The 19,195-nt window shown below is 41.8% G+C and overlaps 3 protein-coding genes and 1 non-coding gene across 4 annotated transcripts; 1 reads left to right on the top strand and 3 right to left on the bottom strand.

The window, feature by feature from the left end:
* The first annotated feature begins 156 nt into the window (after nucleotides 1-156).
* s1pr5a (sphingosine-1-phosphate receptor 5a) lies at nucleotides 157-3,596 on the top strand. Its single transcript, XM_069149425.1, has 2 exons — nucleotides 157-288; nucleotides 902-3,596. Exon 2 carries the CDS (start codon nucleotides 1,173-1,175, stop codon nucleotides 2,373-2,375), a length of 1,203 nt encoding a protein of 400 aa, XP_069005526.1. The 5' UTR covers nucleotides 157-288; nucleotides 902-1,172; the 3' UTR covers nucleotides 2,376-3,596.
* A 406-nt stretch (nucleotides 3,597-4,002) lies between these two features.
* Nucleotides 4,003-9,346, bottom strand: spc24 (SPC24 component of NDC80 kinetochore complex). Its single transcript, XM_069148533.1, has 6 exons — nucleotides 9,321-9,346; nucleotides 8,529-8,711; nucleotides 8,153-8,297; nucleotides 7,954-8,058; nucleotides 7,571-7,647; nucleotides 4,003-6,391 (listed from the first exon to the last, which is right to left on the bottom strand). The coding sequence occupies exons 2-6, from the start codon at nucleotides 8,692-8,694 to the stop codon at nucleotides 6,285-6,287; spliced, it is 600 nt and encodes a 199-aa protein (XP_069004634.1). The 5' UTR covers nucleotides 8,695-8,711; nucleotides 9,321-9,346; the 3' UTR covers nucleotides 4,003-6,284.
* A 1,135-nt stretch (nucleotides 9,347-10,481) lies between these two features.
* Nucleotides 10,482-17,226, bottom strand: kri1 (KRI1 homolog). Its single transcript, XM_069149424.1, has 18 exons — nucleotides 17,042-17,226; nucleotides 16,836-16,912; nucleotides 16,647-16,749; nucleotides 16,444-16,543; nucleotides 15,948-16,002; nucleotides 15,813-15,862; nucleotides 15,646-15,736; nucleotides 15,486-15,563; nucleotides 15,262-15,371; nucleotides 14,941-15,169; nucleotides 14,653-14,823; nucleotides 13,850-13,928; nucleotides 12,697-12,806; nucleotides 12,416-12,578; nucleotides 12,181-12,311; nucleotides 11,518-11,582; nucleotides 11,349-11,444; nucleotides 10,482-11,248 (listed from the first exon to the last, which is right to left on the bottom strand). The coding sequence occupies exons 1-18, from the start codon at nucleotides 17,124-17,126 to the stop codon at nucleotides 10,768-10,770; spliced, it is 2,274 nt and encodes a 757-aa protein (XP_069005525.1). The 5' UTR covers nucleotides 17,127-17,226; the 3' UTR covers nucleotides 10,482-10,767.
* Nucleotides 11,680-11,778, bottom strand: LOC138198433 (Z30 small nucleolar RNA). The gene has a single exon (XR_011178267.1). It is a non-coding gene; the product is annotated as a Z30 small nucleolar RNA (small nucleolar RNA).
* Nucleotides 17,227-19,195: the final 1,969 nt, after the last annotated feature.

Raw genomic sequence — 19,195 nt, 5'->3', positions numbered from 1 at the left:
TCTGTCATCAAGCTCCAATTTATCCTGAGGGCAAATCAGTGGGAGAAAAAAGAAAAAAGCTGAAGGGGTCAGAGTGAAGGAGGGAGAAAAATCGTTGAAGGGCAAAAACCCTGTAGACCCAGCCCACTGCATGTTGAGTCCTGCCCTCCTCTATTCCCACATCACAATCGCGTGTGGCTGTGGTGCGCGGTGATCGACAGACAGAGCCTGCGTTCTCTCCTCCGGCCGGCCGTGGGGATCACTTCTGTCGCGACCAAAATTTGAGTGGATATTTACAAGTTTTCTCAGGTGCGTTGTAACTTTTTTTTGTATTTTGTTTTTACCACGCTGGTTCGTAAAACGCGTCTGTACACGGTCACATGTTTCTGTTTGGTAATTGTAACTCGTGTTGTTTCTGTACAATATGAATATTATTGACTCTATATTGAACGACAGATCCTACTGCATGCATGACAATTAAATCTGGATATCTTTGTAAAGAATGAATCATGGAAATATCGATCAGACAATCAGTAGGAAATACCCGTTTGGATAATTGATGCGTATTTACGCATATAAGCGCCTGTTAACGTACAACTGGTGCATAAATGAATGAGCTGCGAGTCAGTTAACAGTTTTTTCTGTAACGTAATATAGTAGTGTAATAAAACGCTGGTTTAAATCATAATGGCTGAGTTTTCCTGCAAGTTAAGGCCAACAGCTTAATGGAAAAGTTTAATTAAAACTTTGATTTAGACTTTGTTTGCCTGTTGATTGGATCGCTATAAATAATTTATTTATTCATTTTTAATATTGGAAAAGTTTTTATATTTTATTTAATTTTCTCTGCTTTGCTCTGTTGTTAATTGTCTTATATTTCTGGTTATCAGTACTAACTTTCTCCCTCCCTTCTTTTATGCAGGCTGGCTCTCATCGCCTCCTAGTGCATATCTGCGGCATTGAAAACAATTTGTTTGGGAGAAACATTCTTAAACCGCAGGAGATCCTTATTTGAAAACATCAGAAGAAAAACGTTCCTCTCCTGCATACGCAAGTTTCCACAGACAAAAGATGAAAGCACAACCAGAGGACTATATGACAACTTGGCTGTGGATCTAATTTTAAAATCAGAAAAGGTGAAGGAAAAAAAAAAAAAAAAAAAAAAAAAAATCTACCTTTGGGAAATACCAACAATGACCACTGAGTCTTTCCATGCTGCCTATGCTGCTGTATCTCCATCTGCCATCCCCATGTCTCCCTCTACAGGAATGCTTCGGATGTTTCGAGAGTACCAGAGCAACGCAGTCATCATCGCACACTACAACTACACTGGCAAACTGAAGGAGAACAAGTACAAGGAAGGACTCAAACCGGAGACCATCGTGTTCCTGCTGGTCTGCCTGCTTATTGTTGTGGAAAATGCGGTGGTGCTTCTGGCCATCTGGAAGAACAAGAAATTCCATATGCCCATGTACTATTTACTGGGCAACTTGACTCTCTCTGACCTGCTCGCTGGTTTCACCTACATGGTAAACCTCATGACGTCCGGTGCCAACACATTAAACATGACCCCGGTGCTGTATTTCCTGAGGGAGGGGGGTGTGTTCATCATGCTGGCTGCTTCTGTCATCAGTCTGCTGGCCATCGCCATAGAGCGCCATGTCACCATGGTGAGGATGAAGCCGTACCAAGGGGACAAACAGGGGCGGATGTTTGCTCTGATTGGAGCGAGCTGGGTGCTGTCTGTGTTCCTGGGCGTCCTGCCTGTCTTGGGTTGGAACTGTATGGGTCGGTTGGAGCACTGCTCCACGGTCCTGCCGCTCTATGCCAAGAGTTACATCCTCTTCTGCGTCACCATCTTCAGCGCCATCCTCCTGTCCATCGTGGTGCTGTACGTTCGCATCTTCCGCATCGTCAAGTCCAACACCCAGCACCTCGCCTCATCCCCGCAGCGAAAAGGTCTTTACCGCAAGTCCCAGAAGTACATGGCCCTGCTGAAGACCGTCACCATAGTCCTGGGAGTCTTCATCGCATGTTGGTTGCCCCTCTTCATCTTCCTCCTGCTGGACTTCTTCTGTCCGGCCAAAAGCTGCGAGGTGCTCTTCAAGGCAGACTATTTCCTGGGCATCGCCATGTTCAACTCTCTTCTTAACCCCATCATCTACACCCTGACCAGCAAGGACATGAGGCGGGCCATCCTCAGGCTGCTGTGCCGACACTGCCTCCTGACAAAAGACGGACAGGTGAAGAAGATCGGGATGCCCTTCCTGGAGTGCAGCACCAGCAAGATGGATGCCGCCTCTCACAGACTGGAGGGCCTGGAGACGACGGTTTCCTCCGGCAACTTCACACCCTCGACCATTAAAGCCATTTACCCCAGGATGTCTAAGACATGACACGGCAGCTCACTCGGACTTGGCACTGAGAGCAAGCCTTCAGACTTAAGAGCTGGACCCCTGGTATGGCCCAGCCGCTTCGCTCTACACTGAGACGCATAATCAAACGAACACGCTACGGGAGCTGAAGTTCTATGTTGCACTCTGAGATGGTTTCAGTCTTGATGAACAGAAAAAGCTCAATGTTTGTGACAGATGTCCAAAATGGGAGAAAAACTTTGTTTGGTTAAGCATTCACTTGTCTCTTTTTTTTTTTTTTTTACTTTGTGTATATTTTCTATAACTGTGTGATAATTAGAAACAGAAATATGCATGCCTTCATAGTAGCGGAAAGTTTCTGGTGAAAGACGAGCATTACGATAGTCTTTTAGCCTCTTAAACAAGGCCAGTATTTATCAGGGGGCGTTCCCTCTGGGGAAAAAATAGACATTTCATCTTGTCAGTGTTTGCACATAAAGAGGAACCAAAGACTGTGTGCATCAGATTTGACATCTATCTGTGTATATACATCAGATAGAGAGAGACTAAAGCCCAAACATGAGATTTATCCTTATCTCCTCTGCTGTGAAGCATTTAATGATATGTTGTTAGAAACACGGAGCATCCACACCCAAACTCTGCTGCCAAGACCATGTAATTTCTGCCATGTGAGTTTTGGTCAGCAGCGATGCCGAGTAAAGGTCCCCGCCACCGACATCACAGGCTCCGTGGGCCCCGGAGACGCACCTAAGACGTCATACGGAGGGCTGAGCTGTGTGGTTTGCAGCTTTGGAGGTCGCCTCAACATATGTAGCAACACATGATGAATGTCTAAATGCAATAAAAGCTGACAAGGGAGGCTTGTTGACGCCTTCTTAGTTTAACAGACTAGAATGAGGCAGTGAAATATTATACAACAATGACAGCCTTCAGAGATTTCTCTTAGGAGAGAGCTCATCTTGATCCAGTGACATTAATCTATCTTTTTCTTTTGTGAACAGATATAAAACCTTGTCCAACATGACAACAGTCAGTGTGAGCTGGGGGGACTTTTATGGTTAGTAGTGAGAGAACCACGGTCCTAATTGTAATATTGTACAGAAATGTAAAAGAGAAAAAAATATATGAACTAATTTTTAGTACACTTTGTAAATATCTATAACCTTTACGAGCTGCATTTTGTTTTAAGTTATGATGCCAGTTTTATACGTGCACTGAATAAAGATATGTGAATGATTTTTACATGGAGGTTTTGTGTATTATTTTTTACTCGCATGACGCACTTTCCGATGGTTAATGTCTCTCACTGATTGACATCCTTCCTGTTTTCCAATATAAAAATGTTGTATAGAGCGCTTGCCATGTGCAGTTAATTATACATACAAAACACAGCATGATGAGCTGTTACATAAAAAAAAATAAAACTATATTAAAATGTACTAAAAACCTTTATACTTGAATTTGGACCTGAATTAAAATATGTTTTTGAAGCTTAAAATTGTTTCTTTTCTTCCAACACAAGGGGAATGTAGTGAATTAAATACAAATCCATCGCTTACTAGTTTAAGTTAACATTTTATGAGTGAAGTGCTATAAAAAAAAAAAATACATAAATTGTTATCAAGCAAAGCAATAAGACAAAGTCAAATCCAAGCGCTAGCGAAGCGACACTTTAATAATATTGTAGAGTATGAACACAAACAGAAAGCCTCAAATGGCAACTCAAACATAAAAGAGCGATTAAAGGAACTGGCTCAAAGTAAACCGAGAACCCCCACCTCCATGAAAACCACTTGCTAAAAACCATGTGGTGGGATGAGTGCCTGCGGCCGAAGTAGCGATGAAGCTACAAAAACTAGGCGGTGGGGAGAAGGCTGTTTACCGTAAGGAAACCGCACATTGGTACGTGTGAACGCGAGCCTCGCTATCGCTGCGTGTCATCCAGCCCCCTCACCATGATGCTGCGCTACACAAACAAGGGCTCCGCTCGCTCCAAGCAGGCCTGTGGGCAAACGACATCAAACACAGAAAGCTACGTGGGCACCGTCAGTGGTGAGCTGCTCTCCATACCGAAAGCATTCTGCTGCTTTTTGCCAATTCGACACCATCACGTCTGAATTCTGACAAAAGTACAGAGATGACTTAAATTGTTTGATATTTCATGTTACACTTTTAGGAAACTCAGGAAGTTATGAGCTGCAATACAAATTTACTTTTCTATACATTGTCAACAGACAAAAAAATAATAATAATAAAAAATAAAATAAAACAAAGTAGATCAAATGAAACAGAAGTAAATTATTTATAAGTGTCATTACAATGTCCTCATGTGGGCTCCTAAAAGCAATCACTGAGATGAACTTGTACAGTTTGGATTTTTTTTTTTTTTTTTTTTGTAACAGATTCCAGTCATGAGCAGCAGACTGGAAAAAAAAATTTAAATTTAAAAGTTGGATTTAGCAGCCTTTACTCTGATGTAGATAGAAGTACATGTGTACATGTGTACTTGACACGTGCACTTCTATCTACATCAGAGTAAAGCCACAATTGCCTGACCACAGGTAGTGGCTGCAACAAGTACAGAGATAAGTATACATACATGTGGGTGTTGAGAATACAGGAGGCAGTGGTGTGTTTTGCAGGGGGGCCTTCGTAGCAAATAAAATAAGTGATCACTGTGTCAGGCTTTTGAAGGGTTCCTTTGTAAGCTGATTAAATTGTATCCCGATAAACAAACAAGGCAGGTAGGGTCAATCCAGCAATCATGTTTTGTTAAAGAGGAACAAGTTTTAAGTTGAAACGCATGTTTTCCCTTCACATCTGACTGCAACATGGTGACACAGTGAGAGAAGGATAGAGTGCCATCTTTCCAGATTCCTGGGTATTTATTAAGCACAACCAGGGGACACAAAGGGGACACAGTGCCCATCTGACTGAAGCCCGATCGATGTTTCAAGCAGCCAGCTTTATGGGATGATTTCAGCCTATCACAAATATATCAGCGTATATGTCGGCCGATACGAAACCTTTAATTAAGACTTTATAGCAGAAAAAGATGTTTGAGGTAAATAAGAAATAGTTCTACTTTTGCTTTTTTTTTTTAAAAACACATTTATTTTTATTTTCTATTAAATTCTCAATGAAGTTTACTGTTTTACTGCACTGATGTCAGCATGGACAATAAATTGTAAAATATCCTGCTTCTATTACATATCTTTGTCTCAACTGTCAAAAGTGTTTGTTGAGCACATTTGAGGGATCACTGCAAAAATTGTTTGTCTATATATTGCATATACAAAATCTATTGGCTAACAAATAGATATCAGAATTTTTACACTCCCTAATATCAGTATTGGCCCCAAAAATCCTGAATAAAAGCGTGCTGCATTTGGAGAAAACTATGCTGAAGTGATTTTAGCACCAGTGGCACACAAGATTAAACACTGAAAGTACAACTGTATTTAAAACGGTAGATACAGATACCTACATTTGTATATGTAGAAGTGTTAAACACTTTGTTTGCAATCAGCTAATTAGAGCCAGTTTGCAACATGACTGGTGGTCTTGATGAAAGCTCAATTGATAGGGCAGACAAAAAAATACCCAGGAACCACCGACGTAAATTTCAGACAACTAATTTCGCCTACGAGCCTCTTTTATGTCTTTCAGCAGAATCTGACTTTCATCTTCTGCAGAAACTATAAGAAAACTGCATGCAGCTTCCTCTCACCTCGGTTTGTGCGGCTCCGATGACACCATGTTTGTGAATACTTGAAACAGATCTCCAGCGACATCTGGTGGCCGACACACCACTCAGTCTCGTCTGACACCAGAGTCCTTAATTTTGGAAGTGGTACAAATGTCTAACGCAAGGAAAAACCAACACATCCCCAGGGGGACAACCTCCGTGACTCCACGTCCGTCCTTCATCTACCATTCGGTTCTGACGAAGCCCCACAGCTGGTCACTTATGTCCCTTCGCGATCGCGTGGACTTGTCAATGTTGATGAGAGTTGCCAGTTCTGCACCGTAGTGCACTGCAAGGGAAGAAAACAAACGGAGAGTCTCAAGCTATGTTCACGCACACATAGCTTGAAAACAAATGGAATTCCTCAATTTTTGAAACCAAATTTGATATTTAAAAAAAAAAATCAATCAAATAAATGTATTTCAACAGAAAGTCCTTTTTATTTTATTTTTTTCCTAGAATTACTGGCCAACAGTTGTTTGCTTTCACCAACCAGTAAATTTAAAGCTGACTCATAACATATGTAGTGAAGTCTTTAAAACAATTTATAAAAGGTAATAAAAGTAAAATTATTAAAGTAACTTTTAAGGGATGTAAGAATAAAATTGACCTTAGGCTTTGTTGATCTTGTACTGTTGCATATCTACTGTATTAGTGTGTAAACTAATTGAGAGAAATTTTGGATATGAAACGTCCTCACGTCCTCATTTTATCCTATTAAGCATTTGTGTGAAATTTTGAGTGAATGAATTCTTGAGTTATGGAGGTTTTGTAAGGTCATGGTGCCCTTTCACCTTTGCCCCTCCAAATCCCGAGATATCACATTCACAAGAAGCGGACAGCCGGACAACCCGACCACATAACGCCCGAGGCAACGAGGCAAAATAAGTGCTGCCCACACAATAATACACGCATGCACAACGTTCATATTTCCACAGACTGAACGGTGATGAGTGTAACCTGCTGATGTTATGAGCCGTTTCTACATTCTCTAAACGAGGTAACGTTCGTCTTTGAGAATGTTGTGCGGAGCCTAATTTTGACGACATGAAGCGAATAACCGAGATGGTTTCACGTTGAATTCTGTGAACAAATCAGGGTTTCTGTCATTGAGCTGCTGAGATAAATTTGAGGATTCTCCTCCCTTTGTTCAAAATGCTCTCTGACACGGCTCGCTGGCTTTCGGTTGTCTTTCTAATCTGTCCCTGAACATCCTAAAACATTTCCATACACGACTCTTGATGCTTTCAATGACGTCACAGCAGACCTGTTGCTGAAACTCCACTTTTAAAGGAGTATCTCCAGTGTCACCGATGGTGCTCTCTTGTACCACAAAAAAAAAAAAAAAAAAAAAAAAAAAAACAGTACTGTCACGCTTTCAGCATATTGGCAACAACTAGGTGCCCAAGCGTCGTTTGTTGTTACATCTCTACAAGATACACAAACAAAACCGAAAACAGAACTGTACCTCCTTTTAGGATGTTGGGCTGTGTGTCGTACTCCCACTTGATCTTGGTTATTAGGTGGTACACCTGAGCCACATACCTGTCGAGGGAAGATTTTCATTAATAAAAAAAACAAAAAATAAAACATTATGTCAGGAAACACTACTTATTACTTCAAAGTGTCAGTGCTGTCACCTGAAAACAGGAAAATGGAGTGAAATCAATTCACAGTAATTTGCTTTTTCAGACTGAAGGGTGCTTATCAATTTGTTGACCCGAGTCACCTTCTATCAGCGGATAGCCGTCAGAAGCCTTCAGACCATTAATCCATTACAGCACAATGTTGAAGTCATACACACGGCATTATTAAGTGCTGCCGTTTTATCAGTGATCATCTGACACTCACACTGCTGAAGGGATGACCTCGGTGGTGTCTTCATCCACCTCATTCTGAAGAGACTCAAGACTGTGCTCGGCGTTTATCAGACTCTCCAACTCTCGCTGCAGAAACCTGAAGGAGGGTTAAGGATGCGAACAAAAGAAGAGGGTAAATGCAGCCCCGCTGGAATCATTTCATTGCCTTTACACAGACCTATAAAAGATACTGTAGTTCTGAGTCGGTAATCTGGCTCTTGGCAGCGCACTGCCTCAGATGTTCCTCCGCGCTCCCCTTCTCCGTCTCCCTCTGCTTCATCTCCTCCTCCATGTCCAACAGCCTCTGACCTGTACTCTCCTCACTCTGAGCGACAGCTGAGGATGAAGAACAGCGACAGACCAGAAAGGGTGAAGATTAGAGTGACCGGACAACACGGCAATCTTGAAAATTAAAATGGACGTAATCCAACCGAATGACAGATTAAAGGATTCACACCAAATTTACATACAGGATACACTACATACTGTCCACTGCCTCTTTATGTGGCAGTGATAATGCACCGTGTCAGAAAGCACGGTCAGCTACGGAGAAACAAGATGGCTTGCCTTTTAAAATCTGAGTCACAACCTCCCTCATTTCTGCGTGGTGATCAAAAAGGGTCTGAAGTTCAGCCTTCACTTGTCTCAGTTTCTCGGGCTGACTGCTGTTGATGAAGTCCACCAAAGCCTCCCCAGTCTCCTCCAAGTCGTGAAATTTATGACCTTGAGCCATCGTGGTGACACTGGCAGCTAGAAAACACACAAGAGACGTGATAAAAAGAAATAAACAATAATAAACTATGGTTTGAATGAGGGCATCAAGGCCCCTTCAGCTTCAACAATAAACGACTAAAACAGTACGAGCCTCCTTCTCAAGCGGTGAAACATGCAAATGAGTAACTTTAAACGGTACTACAGTGACGAAATACTCCGTAACAAGTCAAATTGATGTGATCTATTTAAATGTATGCGTCGTAATATTTTAGTGTCGTAACATCAAGTGGAAAAAGTAGTTTATTTAGCTCTCGAAGGAACACGTGTAGGAAAAACTACCTAAAACTTGTGGCGCTTATTTTAGAAAACACACATTACTTGTCGACACTGACAACTGTTGTGGAGTTTTAAATTTAACAAACAATAAGACAGACTTTGTCTTAAACACAGGGAACCTCGCGGTTTTGTTTACGAGTCACAGCTGCGAGGAAACGTTACGTAGCCGGCTAATTATGATAAAAACGATACTGACACGCGAGTCAATATTTAAGCAAGATTTTCGAGTCTATATTTGTCTTATAAGAACCAAGTTAACAAAAGAAAGGTGTTTTTTTTTGGGTCAAATTCAAGCAAGATACAACATACCAGACGTTTCTCTTCCGTAATTCAAATCCAAATCCTGAGCGCGCGCTGCTTCTTTTCTTCTTCTGTGGTAACGTTGCTTCTCCCGCGCATACCGCCACCTGCTGTTGCGGATGCCGTTTAACATCCTGTTCTGTTGCCCTCATGTTCACACGAGTGCACAACCTGTCCACATCAGTTTATAATTACTGAACCACCGCTACCATATGTTCTCACCACTGTATGCACATGGACAACATTTTTTTATTGTTTAGGAAAACATGAATGACCTAATAAACTAAAAGATATTATGAGCTACACAGACCAATTTAAACTGATTAAGATGATTGATTTATTACTTCTTTTTTTTTTATTAGTTTCTGTTAGTCATGGGACCTCAGACAAACTTTTTTCCCTTTAAATAAACACCAACATCTTTTCTGCTGGTGTAAACACAGCCTGTAAAGAAACAAAACAAGAAACATTGGGTGACAGACAAAAACGTCAACCTTAATGGAGGCATGAGATGTAACATCAGGGGATCAACATCTAGGAGGCATAAATACTTTTAAGGTACATGTAAATCTGAACATTTGTTCAGGAGTCATAGTGAGGAGATCGAAGTCTTTAAGATTCATCCTAAAGGCAACACAAATGTTTGTAGGGTAGTACAGATGTCGCTGTTGCACCCGTCAGGACTGGTCTCACCTTTTTTCCGTTTTCGAAAGTACGAGTTCGACTGCCTCCTAAATTTTCCAGCTCCAAACAACGTGCACCTGATCAGTGTTTGGGGCAGTAAAAATACAAAAAACCTCATGTGAAATCAGTCTGGTTTCATTCAGTGTCCCTATTAACAGTAGCGGTGATAAGACCTGCTGCAGTGAAGCAATGAGCGGAGGGAGGTGCTTTGAGTGACATTTGCATTTCAAGAAGGGCAAAACAGCCCTATCCAAGACCTGAAGGCCCGTCAGGTCAGGACCAACCAGGTGGGTTTTAAAAATATTTGATTGGCAGTAAGAGCTCCTCTCCCATTGGTAAAACAAAAATAGTCATATTCCACAGAGGACTTTATCTGAAGAGTAAAAAAATTAGTTTTACAAATACTTCAGAGCTCCATATCATTACACAAACATGATCCCTCATGGCCCCGATATAAAAAAAAGATGAGCATCTTTGAGACAAAAGAAATATTTAACATTTTAATACATTTTTTAACAGCAGCTTAACAGCTCAAATCAATCGTAGGAGGAAAAATAACATCCAACTTGCACACAGCTGTGTTTCATATGAAGGATATATTTGAGAGAAGAAAATATTCATCAAGTATGTTTTTACAAAAACTTAACTGTTAGAAATGGGACTAGGTCTAAAAATCGGATTAATGACTCCAACCTTATTGATCCCACAGTTAAACATCTGAGGATTGCACTGTTTATGGTCATCGGAGACGGTGGTTCAGAGGAAGCCAATTTCAAGCTTTGTTTTTCTGCTTCTCTTTCTTCTCCTGTGCTTTCCGTTTCTGTCTGCCGAGCTGTCTGAAGTAAAGTCTCTTGGGGTTCAGACCATAAGCCTTCAGTCTCTGTCTACTGAACTCCCGGCCGCCTATTCTCACCCCGATGGTTCCTGATCGGATGCGACCACCTGAATGTTTGTGGTTCTTTTTGGACCACTTTGGTCTCTCAGTCCTGTTTTGCACGACGGATTCATCTGCCGTCTCCTTGGAAGTAATCTGGGGCTCCTCTTCAAGCCTCATTTTCTTGGGAATCAGGACCTCCTCTTCCTCCTCCTCCTCCACTCCTTCGCTGTCCCCTGCCTTCGTTTCTTCTGTCGAGTCCATGACGGAGACTTCATTACCATCCTCTGCTCCTTTGCCTTGCGCCTCAGCATTCTTCAGACGATCTCTTCGCTTCTTCCCGACCTTGGTTTGAGCCTCTGTCACGTCTTTATCAGCTCTGTAGAGTAAATGCAGATAAACATTCACATATTGAATGCGCCGTGATCGAACAATTATCAGGGTACAGATAATAAGCAAGTGCAGTGTGTTATACTCACTCAGAATACATGGAGCTCAGGATTTCTTTCTTCTTCCTCTCGTTCTGGGCCTTGATTTTATAGTTCTTCAGATCACTCATCTCCTCCTTGTCAGACCTGAGTAACACAGTAAATGATGAGTGGAGTGTGGTAAACCGAGATAACACTTTAGCCACTTCAGAGTCAGTACCTGAACATGCACGTCTTCTTCAGGGAGCACCAGCGGTTCAGTTCCAGGTCGTTAGCATTTAAAATCTGAGGAAAGAGGCAGTCCTCCGTTAGTTCAAATCATTTTTTTGAGATCTGTTTGACATGCATTACATTCACCGCTGCTTCATGTAAACACTGTGATCTGCTCAGAGAGAAGATTAAAGTGAGATCATTCCCTGGTCAGAGCTCTCCCCGGGGGGAAGCAATACCAGATCAGTCACCTCAAGGCTCATCACTGCAGCGTTATTAACCAACATCGAGTGGGATGCATTACCTCAGTTGTTTGGTTTAGGTGTACTACAATTTACAGTTTGAGAAAACTTTCCCGGCACATCGACTGTCAAATTAACTCGACGCAGCAGGTCTGCCAAGCTTTCAATGTCTCAACATTGTAAAGTGACGTGTGGACTGTGGTACGAGAAATACTCTGCATTTAAAGAGTTTGAAAGCTGCATCAGCTGCTTTCATTACAGCTTCTATTAAAAAAGGGCTACTTGTGACACACGAGTCGGTGATGTAGTATTTCTCCACTGTGGGACACCAACATCTGCAGCTCTGGCTTTTGGGAGAAAATGTTATGAACAAAGCAGCAAATAAATGCTGAAATGTAGTTATTTAGAGCTCCACGTGACGCTGTTCTCACCTCATCTGCGGTCAGACCGAAGTCGTTGGCCAGAACCGGCCTGTAGCGAAACCTGCACGGAAGGTCGTCGATGATGTCCTCGTAGTCCAGCTTGTAGTACTCATCAAAGTACTGCTCAAAGCTCTTCTCCTCTGAAACACCAACAGCCCTCAGTTAGACAGTAACTACAGCACACATACCCGGATGAAGACCCGGGACACACATGTCCCACTCACAGGATTTTACCCACACTTACGAGGATCAAATACAGGCTTGTTTTTGGTGATGACCTCCGCAAAGTGAGACTTCTTTCTCTTTTTGCCCATTTGTGGCAAATCGTCTTTCATCATCTTCTTCCTCTCCTTTTTCTTCTTCTTCTTGGACAGAGTCTGCTGGCTGGGGTCGAAGTCTGCATCCATCTACAGAAACGGGAGTTATTAAAACGGCGCTTTCCAAAAGACGTGCGGCTGATCTCTGAGCCGTACGGGGAACCAGCCGACTGGAGGAAATCATGCTGTTAAAAATGACTTGGCTCACAATGAAACCTTCGTCCTCGCAGTGGGGTCCAGAGGCATCGTACTCTTCTTCCTCTTCAGCGTGGTCAGCCTCTCGCTCCTCTCCTGTCCAAGTGTCCCAGTTCCAGTGCTCTGTTGCAAAGACAAGTCATGAGTCGCACGTTCAGCCATTCATACAAAAAAAAAAAAAAAACTGAACTTCCCAATCACACTAGCCCACCTGTACAATTAGTGAAATCAAAGTCCCATGAATTTTATCTGCACTATTCCATACAAACTCCATGAAAAATCTTAAAATGTTGAAAGACATGTTGGCTGTAATTTGAGTTGTAAACCTACGCCATCTGCTTGCAACGTGCCAATAACTATAACGAGCCTGAAGGCCTTTACACACTGGGGGGGAGGTTTTTTTCTCCAGTATAATTAAATCGCATGTTTTTCAAACTGTTGTTTTGGTTCGGAGTATTTTCACACACAGCGTGCATATTGCAGTGTTTTGTTTGTTTGGAAGGAGGTTGATTTTTTTTTTTCCCTGAGTGTTCGCAGCACCAATAAAAGGCATCAAACAATCAGATTATGGATTTCAGGTGACATCCCGAGTTTTCGCTGAGGAGAGTTTCCGTTCAGATGCTGCACTTGAAGCGCACATGCAGAGGGATGTGCAGGCCACCCTCACAACAGAGCACATAGCCGAATGGTTAGCCCTCCAGCACCATGACCTCTGACCCCCCCCCCCCCCCCATCTTCCCAAACCAAACTCCCTCTTTCTCAGGTCGGCTACCCGTCTGTTTGTCTCGCCTTCTGTATTGTGACTGACTGATGTGCACTACGATACATCACGTTAAACCATCTCTGTGTCAGTTGATAAGAAAAGGTAGAATATGTTCGACGGCATTCAAGTTTTCCTCCTACCCCGATATGCCTGGCACCGCCCGTGCAAATATCAAAAGATATTTTTGCTATTTTGACGGCATTATTTTTATTTGAATTTTGGAAAAACGAATTTGCATTGCTGCCGGTACGAATGGTTTTGACGCAAAATATTACGCCGGAGTATTTAGCATTTTTGTGCCGTGTGTATACGTCACACGCTTGGAGTGGAAAGACCGTAAGACTCGTGAATTTCTGCTGTATTCAAACAAAACACGCACAGTTCTGAAGCTGCTTCAATTTACCTTCTAGTTCATCATCGTCATCCTCAAACTGAGGCTTCTCCCCGTCCTCTTCTCCGTAGTATTCATCTCCAAAGAATTTCTGCAGGCAGAGGGGGGAAAAAAAACAAACAAACGTGACTGCTGGTGAATTGAAACGTAACAAGAATTTGCTTTCAGCCCTTTAAATGCCGGACTTCTCAACGGGGAGGCAGCTGCACACGAAGCAATTAGCCAAAGGCAGCACAGCTGGGTGAGCTGGACAAGGCCAGCCCTTTAACATTATAACACACAGCTTGTCAGCTCCGCCCCGCCCTTAGTTACTGTTGCTATGCCTGTCCAGCTCTTGCAGTTTACAGCTGGGATGGTGGCAGATTTCTCCCTGAAAGTCTTAATAACTCGTAAAACAAAACAAAAAAATCTCAACAAACACTCATTCTCCTCCAATCTCATTTCTAGTTGTTTTTCTTGGGGCCAGATGGATGTTATGAGAAACAAAGACTTGCACGTTTTGGAAGAGTTTAAGCAGAATCACAGAACAGTGTGTAGTTGTAGGTCTAGCTGCAATAATTAATTAATTCATTAAGTAATGGATTAGTTCATCAGCAAAATGAATCATCTGTGACTGTTATTTGATTAAACGTTTTGAGTCTTTTTCTAAGAAAAACATGCTACAATTCTCTGATTCCAGCTTCATAAATGTGAGTGTTTTCTGGTTCCTTTCGTCTTCCATGATAATAAACTGAGAACTTTTGGTCGGCACGTAAGACATTTTAGGCAGCAGAGTTTGTGTGTTTGTGTGTGTGTGTGTGTGTGTACACACTGACCTGCATTAGCTGGTCGTGTTGGCTTGGATTGAAGTCTCCGTCGAGGTCAGCCTGACTGAAAGCGAGCTGCTCGTTGCCGGTCAGCTCCTGGAGCTTCTTCAGTTTCTCCATAATCTCATTTCGCTTCAGGTTCTTTAACTGCTTCAGCTGCTCCCGCTTCTGCTCTTTCTCCTGAAATAGTTGTCGGGAAAGAGGTCTACATTAGCTCACGAATGCAGGAATGTTATGATTTAAAAGCGAAGGGTTCAAATTTAGGGATCCAGAACTCGCTTTGAGAGTTTTTCACACCTTTTCCTTCCTTTCCTTCACTTCCTCTCTTTTGAGTTTTCTGCGGTCGTCCTTGGAGCGAACAGAGGTGGCGATGTTGCGGGGGTAGGTCTTGATTTGCTGAGCATCGGGCTCTTCGAAGCGGAAGTTGTAGCTTCTCTCAAAGTTCTCCTGGCGCACCAGGAAAGTCTCCCCCTCTTCCTCAGAGTCCTCGACTTCATCCTGGACCACCTCCTCGTAGGTTGGGATCCTGAAAGCGTCCAGAGACTTTATTGTAAAGGCATGTTGCATTTGATTCCTTCCCCTCAGAAAGGAGAGAAATAAATCTCATCAGCAACATACCGTTCATCGTCCTCCACCTCATCGAGGTAGCCTTTGTTTAGCACATAATCTCTCAAGAAGCGCTCCTTCTCGTCCAGCTCTGGGTCGTTCCAGTAGTCTCGTAAGTATTTCTGTCTCAGCACAAATCAATCTCATTACAAGGCCAGTTGAACACGAGCTTCTTTTTCTGTCAAATTTAATTTCCTTCAATACCCCCCCCCAAAATCAAATTTACACCCACTCACCATGTCCTTCACCTCCTCCGGACCCTCGAGCTCTGTCTGGCCCTTCAGCCAGTTCACGTAGTCTGCCTCTTCTTTATCCTGCAAACAGATACAAACAAGTTGATCCCGAACTGCGCAGCTTTTGTTTCACTCTGAGAAGCAGCAGGAAGCAGCTTCTCACCTTCTCCTCCTGTGTTTTCATCCTTCTGGTCAGCAGCTTTGATGTTCCTTCTCCCTCATCATCGTCACTGTCCTGGACAAACTTCCGGAAGCTGCAGAGAGATTTTGATTACCATAAATTGTTTTGCGAGTATTACGCCGGGACACATGCAGATTGTCCTGCCTTACCTTTCCTTCAGTTCCTGCTGCTCCTGCATGTAGCTGGGAGAGGCTGCTCTCTTTAAAAGAAAACGAAGGTGATTAATAAAGCATCTGTTATTGGTAATTCCTGAGGGGAACAAATTGTTTTGATTCTTTACCTACCTCTCTTCTCTTGGCGGCTTCCTCATCATCGCTGTCATCATCATCTTCATATTTGCTGCAAAATAAAATATTTCCTTTAATTCTCACCTCTCAACTACTCCACCTGTTATCTGATGTGCTCCTACAGGAGTGGGGGGAGTTTTATAGTGAAATAAAAATGTATAATATCAACGCATGTCTAAAATCCAGCGCAGACATCTGCAATTTTAAATCAATGACTGAATGATTAAACAAATACACCTGATATTTGCTTAAAAACAGTACGTTTTCATCATTCAACAGGATGGTGCTTTCTTTAGCATCTCACACAAGAATAGACAAGTAAGTTATCAAGAAGATTGCTCATCGAAACGAGAATCATTGCATCTCTGCCTGAAGTGGAATCACTTCCTCACATTGTCCAACAAGGACACTTCTGGAACTGTCTGGAAACAGATCAGTACAGATAGAGGTGATTTCCTAAGTTAAAGAAAGGAGCTAAAAGGTGCTCACTTACCCTTCCTTTTCCAGGATGACTTTACGCTCATAGTCCTTGAGATACATGGGCTTCACTTCTTTCTTTGAGGTTGAAGGCTTCGCATCACTGGTGGATGCATCTGAAAGCGAGAGAGAAAGAAAGAAAAAAAGAAATCACTTGATTATAAAACATTAAATATCTTTAAGAGAGCATAACTAATCATTATATTTCACAAAAATCACCCTCCGAGTAGAACCTGGCGTCCGTCTCGTAGATCTTCGGGTCTTTCTTCTTCAGCAGTGACAGTGTCCTGTAAAAATCCCTCTCGACTTCGGGGTCCAGTTCCTGAGGGGATCCACAGAAACAACCTGTTAATCCCAACACGGTGATCCTGAAGGTATTAGTGAGTAAACAAGAGGAGCCACGCTGACCACTTCGCTGTCATCGGAGCTGGACTCGGACCACTCGGAGTCACTCTCATCGGCTCGGTCTCCGTATCGGTCCTTCACTGCATAAACACACAGATATTAAACTCACGAATAACAACGCGCCGGTAGGAAATCACAACTTTGAAGCTGGCTACACTTTTCCACGTTTCGCTGTTAGCATGAGAGCTAGCGAGCGGCGGCACACTTACGCCTCTGCAGCTCTTCTTTTTGACGGTATTTTTCATATCTCTGCGCGAACTGCGAGTTGATTTTCAGCTCTGACTTTCCGGACATAATTTTTTTTATTATTATTATTATTTTTTATTGAAAGGAGTCCCTATAGGTTATAAATTTTCCAAACACACACTAGTGAAGAGAGGACATCCCAGCCGCTAGCTTGAGACGCGTGTGAAAAGGGGAATCACGTGGTTTCCGGTGAACGGGTCATGAATTACGTCACTTGTCCTGCAGGTGGCGCACGAGCGTCAGTTGTTTTTCTCCAAATAAATTATGAGCTGTTGTAAATTCTCTTCTTTTTTTTGACTCACTATGTTGGTCAGGACATGAACCTTCCTAATCCTCTGACTTTATTATTTAAAAAAAAAAATACTCTTCCTTTATTATTAAAACGAGTGCAAAAATACAATTTTAATAAAAAATGACAGACTTTTGCACACTTCTGATTTTTTGCTCTTTCAAACTGGAAAAAAAACAACTGTTTTTTGATATAAAGCATAAGACAAATCTTCCCTGAGAACAAATGACCTTCGATCTCTTGTTATCAGCATTGTTTTTATTTATTTTGAACTTATTGAAAAATGTTTGTCTTCATTTAATTATTTAAGGGTAATGTTTTTATCGAACAAATACTTATACATCGTATTATCATCTATAATGAGCACTTCTGTATGGCTGTACCTTGTGTTGTGTATTCATTTAAACTCCCCATGTAGACTTTCACATTTCTGCAATTTTGGATAGTTTCCTATTTCAAACAGGGTTTTTAATCCAACTATATGTTGGTTGTGTTATTAAATGTTGAGACACCTTCCTGTTTTATTTGTGACCTTTTAAAAATCTCACACAGTAGGAACAGTAGGTGTGTAGCCTAAATAACATATTGTGTCCCGTAAAAGGTAAATAACAGATGATGAGCGTGTGAGCAAAGTGTGTCTGCATCACTAATCAGTGAGGTTACTGTAGTGAATGTTTACTCGATGTTGGAGGGCCGGAGGGGGCGAGACTGAGTGACGTATGACACCGTATGACGTCATGCCTCTTCTTTGGAGGGCATGATGTACAACATCTGTTGAAGCAGCTTTTACATTTTGTTTTTGTTTTTTTGTTTTCACTTTCCAAGCAGATCTCTGAAGGAAGCACTTATGGGTTATGGAGGTGTTCAGTTTTCAGAAAACACACCGTGTTTTTAAATCTGGACCACCTCCGAAAGCATAATGAGCAAGCTACATGCTGTTTCAAAAGTTACAGAGAAGAGTGAGTAATTGGCCATTGATCTTAACTTTCCAAATTTATGTTTTTAACCAATGCAGTCTGTTTTTTTAGAGAAAACCGGGTTGCAACAACTGTAGCTCAAATGCAAATATAATCAAAGCTTGCTAAGTAGAAGTTGGCGCTGTATTTTTTTTTTTTGTACTATTATATATGTAAATCATTAAATGAAGTCTATTAAACTCAATTTTTCAACCAAAGCCGTCTGCAAAAAGCTTTAGTTTTTTGTTAAAGCTAACGATGCACTTTTTAGCGACAGCAGCTGTACAATGGTTGTACTTGTACCTCAAGCATAGATGTTGGGTCCCCTAACATTTGTTCTTTATATTAATAATCACAACAGTGTCACAGGATAGAAAAGCAAATGTATGATGGCACTGTTATAAAAACACAGGCAAAAGCAACGTAACTAGCAGCTGTAAAGCAAATAGATGTAAAGCTAAGAACAATGTCTTGAATATTGTTTGGTCAAAATCAGTATACAGCTCCATAATGATGGTATATTTATCAAACTTTAAAACACAATTACCAAAATTATATATTTTGATTAAAAAAATGGGATCCAGGTTCTGTGTAAGAGAAAAACAGCATTAGATACATTAAAAACAAGAAAGTTGTGGTCACATTTGTTACTATGGGTGCAGCCATATGATATGGTCTTTCCTAATGTGTCATATGCTGGGACAGTAGGCTGGAGAGACAGCCCAAAAACCTGAACATATAATAATAATAATCTTCTGACCCTTGAGAATATTTGAATGAAGTTTACATTTTTTGTATGTCAATCCCCATTTGCCTGGTGACGCGGGGAAAAAAGGCCCCCAAATCATGGAGAAATACAAATAAACAACAGA

The sequence above is a fragment of the Embiotoca jacksoni genome, unplaced genomic scaffold, assembly GCF_022577435.1.
Source record: "Embiotoca jacksoni isolate LCO1_2020_lvr unplaced genomic scaffold, fEmbJac1.0.p SCAF_15, whole genome shotgun sequence".
Classification (NCBI taxonomy): domain Eukaryota; kingdom Metazoa; phylum Chordata; class Actinopteri; family Embiotocidae; genus Embiotoca; species Embiotoca jacksoni.
The sequence above is the reverse complement of the archived record's forward strand: the minus strand, read 5'-3'. Positions and strand labels throughout refer to the sequence as shown.